This window comes from Ammodytes marinus (assembly GCF_949987685.1).
Source record: "Ammodytes marinus genome assembly, chromosome: 11".
Classification (NCBI taxonomy): Eukaryota; Metazoa; Chordata; class Actinopteri; order Uranoscopiformes; family Ammodytidae; genus Ammodytes; species Ammodytes marinus.
In genome coordinates, this window is record NC_137215.1 from 6,081,159 (window position 1) to 6,087,094 (window position 5,936).

A 5,936-nucleotide genomic window follows, 5' to 3' on the forward strand; every position below is an offset into this window, starting at 1 on the left:
AAAACTGACCATTTGTTACAAGTTTCTCTACTTTTTGCGTGTTTTAAAACCAATACATGATAGGCCTGCTATCTGATCAATTATCAGGAGTTCGTGTGGTCTACCACGCGGGGTCCTCATTTTAACAACAAACAAAATGGCGGCGCACGTGAGATGGGGTCTTCGTCACTTGTTGAGGGCGAGAAACACAGTTCACTTTAGGTTTGAACATCCACAGCTGTCACACATTGTTTCGTAAACACTTAGTACTTCTGATTAGATAAGCGGCGATGCTTCTGTGAACCAGAAACATATAATTTCCGGCTTGTGTTTGCGATAATACCCTCTAGCTAGCTAACGAATTGGCTAGCGAACTGCGACACTAGGCAACGGAGTGTCAATGCAATCACATTGAAACTCCTGTATAAGAAAATATTATGCTTTTAAAAATAAATGTAGATATTTACACTTAATAATTGACTGTTATTTCATGTGTCCTTCGAAACCTCAAGCTTGTAGCGTAGCGGCTATTGTTTGCTACCTCCGATTGTAAAGTTTATTATCAGCTAAACAATTAAGCCTCTGGATAATACAAACTAAATAGAATAGAACAGACTTGAATCTAATTGTTCTTCGACATAAAGTGACTCATTTGTAGAATCGCAATACCAACCATTTGAGCTTACAGTTGACGTAATTTGTTAATTGATCCTACCTCGAGTAATGAATGAGTTTAAGCTTGACAGACAGACTTTATCTAATTTGAAATTCACATTATAAGGTTTCCAGATCAGACCAGGAGCTCCTACCACTCACAGTGCACGAGCCAGAGCTTCAGAAAGGTCCTGCCTCGGGCTGGGACAGGAACCACACATGTCTCAAGTGAGAAACCATTTCTTTTTGTTTGGGCACTCAGTTTCACCTCATTTGGTTCTAACGATGATTCATTGTAAATACACCATGAAACCTGTTTTCCTTTCAGTCAGAAACCTGTCCATCCAGACTCAGGACACTCCAAACCCCAGAAGTTTGAAGTTTCTCCCCGGTAAACCAGTCCTGGGGAATGGGACGCTGGACTTCCCGTCTCCGAGCACAGCTGGGTGTTCATCTTTAGCCAGGTTTTGTCTTTAATTATGTACCTTGTCGTGTTTATGTGTTACTAATTGATTGGTTTATTTTTTTAGAAAATGAAAATATTAACGGAATTGTTCAATACAGTTTTGGACAAGAAATATACATGTAAAGATGTTTGAGTTTGCAAACTTTGCACACTGAGTGTGTCATGGTAAAAATATTGTGTTTAAAATATGAGGTAAAATTTAGTTTATTTCATAAGCAGCTTGTTCAAAGTTTATTAAAAAATAGGATGTGAATGATGCACACTTCTAACTCTGAGACTTTTATCTGCCCATAAAAATCATTTGGGCAAAAATATGAGGCTATTTGCCAAATTTTTTATATTTTTGTATTGAAACATTACTATTATTATTCATTTTTTAAATTATTGTTTCCCAATGGATATTATGTTTGTACTATTCATATTTGTGTCTTCACTCTCTGACAGGATGTATTTGCTTGGTAGAAGTGAACATACAGCATATGTGACACATGTAGCCTTTGCAAATGACATCATGTTATACTGTGAATTAGAGCAACCAACTGCACAAATGCATCATGTAGATATAATGTTTTGTTTACTGATACATCTTGTCTTGTCTTGATAAACATTGTATAAAGCAGTGCAATGTTCAATGACAGCAGTGATAAAGGGCCAGTAGTAGAAGTGGATGTTGTTATCAAGATGTGACCTAACAAAACGATGACATACTTCATTCTTTCTCAGGAATGTTTTACATGTTTGTCATTCCATAACATGATAACTTGTTTCTTGCAGGGGCCTGTTTGAAATCGAAGGAGTAAAAAGTGTGTTCTTTGGCCCTGACTTCATCACAGTCACTAAAGTAAGTGTATTAAATCTTAAATGCACCCTTGACACATACAATAGTCTATGTAATCCTGTCCTAGTGTTGAGATAACACATGATGTCATTGTTTCACTGTCAGGCAGATGAGGATGTTGAATGGACGGACATTAAGCGTCATACTTATGATGCCATCAACAAGTTCTTTGAGAGTGGAGACCCGATAACTGAGGGGGCCGTGCACAATGAAAGCAGTGAGTATGAAACCTGTACATAGTAGTTATCATGGAGTTCTTGCAGCTACTGGTCTGTATGTTTTAAATATAAATATATATATGTAAATATCTCCAAACTTTGCATTTTCTTTATTAAAGGCCATTCTGAAGATGACGATGAAATTGTAGCAATGATAAAGGAGCTTCTGGACAACAGAATCAGGTTCAAAACTTCAACGTTTTTTGGGGAATTATTCTGAATAAGTATTTCCTTTCTGATATTTCTTTGCTCAGCCCTCCTTAAGGTGGAGTCAGTGATTCTGGAGAAAGCTTGTTGTGAAAATCTCTTTTTGATAGTCTGATTTTGTCAACAAGCAGGCTCAAGAATAGCTGACTCCACCTTTTAAAGGTGCCAACACACTGCACAACGCGGCGCGGCGGTTGGCCGCGCGAATCGCAGGTTCCGCGCCGCGTGATCATTTTGGCTCATTTGTGTCCGCCGCCGCCCGATGACTCATTGAATGTGCACGCCCAGTTTCTTCCCGCTATTTACATCTCTCTCATCATCGTCGTCATCCTCACTGATTTGTTTTTGTTGGGAGCGTCTCTGAAGTAGGCTATTCTGCCTTCATCATCTCTGCCATCGGCCCATGTATTGGTCTCACTGCACCTCTCACACATTTCTCCCCGCCACCTGCCACCCAAGCTTCGTAAACACACCCACACATGCGCCCACACACACATACACACACAACCCGCCCACACACACACACACATGTATCCATGGCCGTGCATATACACACTCACGCCGGCATATCAACATGTAGAGAAAACCCAAACAGATTTTCTCTTTTGGAAAAATTTGTTTTCGCCGAGGCGATTCCCATAGTGAAACACCGAACGAAGTTAGAAAAAGAACCCAAACAGATTTTCTTTTTTTCCAGATTTGTTTTCATAATACCTCTGATATTGTTGTGATGTTTAGGGAAATGTTTGGAAGTGTCAGTTGTCGTATTTAGTTTGCATTGTCTCTGCATATTCACTCATCTGCAGTACATCCCTGGCTTTCTCTCCATCTCTCTTCTATAATGTGAGTCTATTCCTTGCTCCTTTTACTAAAAGGTGTCTCATTAAACTGCTGTCATACATTTTATCGATGTGTTGGAACTTTCTCCCTCTCTCTCTCTTTCTCTCTCTCTGTCTTTTCCTTCTTTTTTCCCTTCATCCCTCCTTTCCCGACAGCACCGCCAACCAGGTTTCACGTGTCTTGTAGCTGAGCAGACTCACCCGAGTGACGTCGGGAGGAGCTCAACGCTGATTGGCTATCGCGGCGCGGCCGGCGGCGAAAAGATCAATATTTTCAACTTCTGCAGCGGCCGTGCCGCCCCATTCGCGCCGCCCCTGGCCGCACCACGTGAACCGCTCGCCGCCGGCCGCCGCTTCGCGCGGCGGCGCTCGAAATACATTGACTTTCTATGTAAACTTGCCGCGCGGCGATGTGCAGTGTGTTGGCACCTTAACAATGATCTTTGCAGAGTACTAAAAGACAGCTGAGCTAAAATAACAAGTCTTAATCTGCCTGTCCCTTTGTTGTGCTTTGTTCTGTAAATATTGATAAGTTCCCTTCCTCTCTCTAAAGACCTACAGTGCAGGAGGACGGAGGCGATGTCATCTTCAAAGGCTTTGTTGACGGCACAGTCAAGCTGAAGCTGGTTGGTTCCTGTACGGGATGTCCCAGCTCCACAGTCACTCTGAAGAACGGCATCCAGAACATGCTGCAGTTCTATGTCCCAGAAGTGGAAAATGTGGAACAGGTGATTTTTTCAAGTTGTTCTTGTAGGATTTGTCTTTGTAGATGGAGATTTATCCTGTTTTTTATTTTGCATTCGCACCAAATCAGGCAGTGCTGCGAAAACGTTTTTTTTTTTTTTTTTTCATTAATTTGAATGAGGCCTATCCGTTTTTCCAGCGGCTCCCCGAAAAAACTTATTTTTTGGGCCCTTAATGCTCAGCAATTGTCAAGAAAACTTGAATTTAACGATAATAGAAAGATAAGCCTATTTCGTAATCCATTTTACTTACTTGCTAAATTGATACAGTATGCCTTCACAGACCTTTATATCCCATTTAACATTATGTAAATGTTTCTTTTTCCTAGGTGGAAGATGAAGTGGATGAAATCAATGCAAAGGTTTTCAAAGAGCTGGAACAAAAACTAGGAGACTAAAATCTTCTTTGATCAACACACACATTGGTTCTAGGAAAAATATATTCCACTGTGTAAAAATACAGCGATGCATTATGTCCGCTCTTTACCTTCTACAATCAAAAGAAGAAAGATCATTATTAACTGCTACTTCTTGTGCGCATTATATATATACTATTAAGCGCTCAATCTGAAATGTATTTGTACAAACTGTATGTACCTGTTACGAAGAGGAGATACTGGAAAAAATACCTGTATACAGAAAATACTCAGTCAAAAGGTTCTGCTATTATTGCTGTAAATGTTGAAATGTATTTATTTCTTATATATATTGTATATTTTGAATTCATATTTTGATAGAATGGAAATACTGTGAAAGTTTTTGACATTGGTGATGGTCATGCAGAATGTAGATTTGATAAGGTATTCAAGTCATTATGGCTATATACCAAATGATGCATACCTGAACTGGTTTTTGCTGTTAATGCTTCATCTATAAACAAAATAAAATATTATTTAGGATTCCATCTTTCAGCAAGCAGAAGTAGTTTAACATGTATGTGTACACGATCTGTTATATGTACAGTATCGGCTTTGTGCTTTACTGTATCACTTTAAACAAAGTTAATGGTTTGAAAGCAAGTGTTTTTTGTTGATTCCTTCAATAAAAGCATATTTGAGAACTTGTTTTTGTTTTTTTAATTAGCCTATTAATTTTTTTCTTGTAGCCTACTTGTCTCTGGGCCGGTTTCACAGACAGGGCCTAGATTAAGCCAGGACTCAGGAGTATGTGGACTAGTTAAACTGGGACGTTTAAATCACTTTCATGGATATGGCTTAAGTTTAGATAGTCTGAGACTATGAAGTCCTGGAGTAAGTAAGCCTGATTGTAAACACCTGCACATGAGCACATGCTGCTGGTCCAACGGTGATCATAAAAACCGAGTGGAGCAGAAACACCATTGCTTGTGAGAAAAAACAATGGCAGAGGCTAAAAAAAATCCCGTCAATAAACTTTAATGAATTTGAAAAAAAATCTGTTTTGGATAAGACCTATCCACAAGTACTCTTCTGGCTGGCCTCTGCAGTGGGAGTTGGTCTTCATTTAGATATTCCAAATAGCCCATGCTCTCTCACGAACACCACTAAACTGAAGTTAAACCTGCCTCTTTGGAGGATTAATTTAAACTCAAATGTAGACCTAGAGTAGCTCTAGTCATCCATCTTGCAATTGGCTTTGTCTAATCCAGAATAGCTTCAATCTAGGACTATTTTAAACTGAGTCTGTGCAAGTAGCTTTGAATTAATCCAGCTCAAACAGGCATTTTAGTCTCGGACTATGTTTAAACCTTGCCTGTGAAACCGGCCCTCTGTCATTTAAATATTGTAGGCTATGTGTTACTGGTAAATCTGTCCGTCAGTCTGTAACTGATTGTTGTTGTGTTGTATATTCCGAAGCAGAATAAGACCCATAGATATTATATGAAAAGACCCTGTTATGTGTTTTAATCATAGCTGGTATATAAATTAATTACAGGTTAAATAAAACTCGATTTTTTCCACTGACTGTCAACCACCAGAGGGCGGTGTCCAATTTACGCATGCGCAGTCTATG

General features: G+C 39.4%; 1 protein-coding gene across 1 annotated transcript; it reads left to right on the plus strand.

Annotated features, from left to right (window-relative positions):
- Positions 1-118: 118 nt before the first annotated feature.
- Positions 119-4,939, plus strand: LOC307257723 (NFU1 iron-sulfur cluster scaffold homolog, mitochondrial). Its single transcript, XM_080037021.1, has 8 exons — positions 119-201; positions 761-861; positions 962-1,097; positions 1,874-1,940; positions 2,043-2,154; positions 2,275-2,338; positions 3,755-3,929; positions 4,274-4,939. The coding sequence occupies exons 1-8, from the start codon at positions 137-139 to the stop codon at positions 4,340-4,342; spliced, it is 789 nt and encodes a 262-aa protein (XP_079893147.1). The 5' UTR covers positions 119-136; the 3' UTR covers positions 4,343-4,939.
- Positions 4,940-5,936: the final 997 nt, after the last annotated feature.

Coding starts and splice junctions, on each gene's coding strand:
- LOC307257723 (XM_080037021.1), top strand. CDS start 137: ATGGCGGCGCACGTGAGATGGGGTCTTCGTCACTTGTTGAGGGCGAGA. Junction 202..760: donor AGAAACACAGTTCACTTTAG/GTTTGAACATCC, acceptor TCACATTATAAG/GTTTCCAGATCAGACCAGGA. Junction 2,155..2,274: donor GGCCGTGCACAATGAAAGCA/GTGAGTATGAAA, acceptor TCTTTATTAAAG/GCCATTCTGAAGATGACGAT.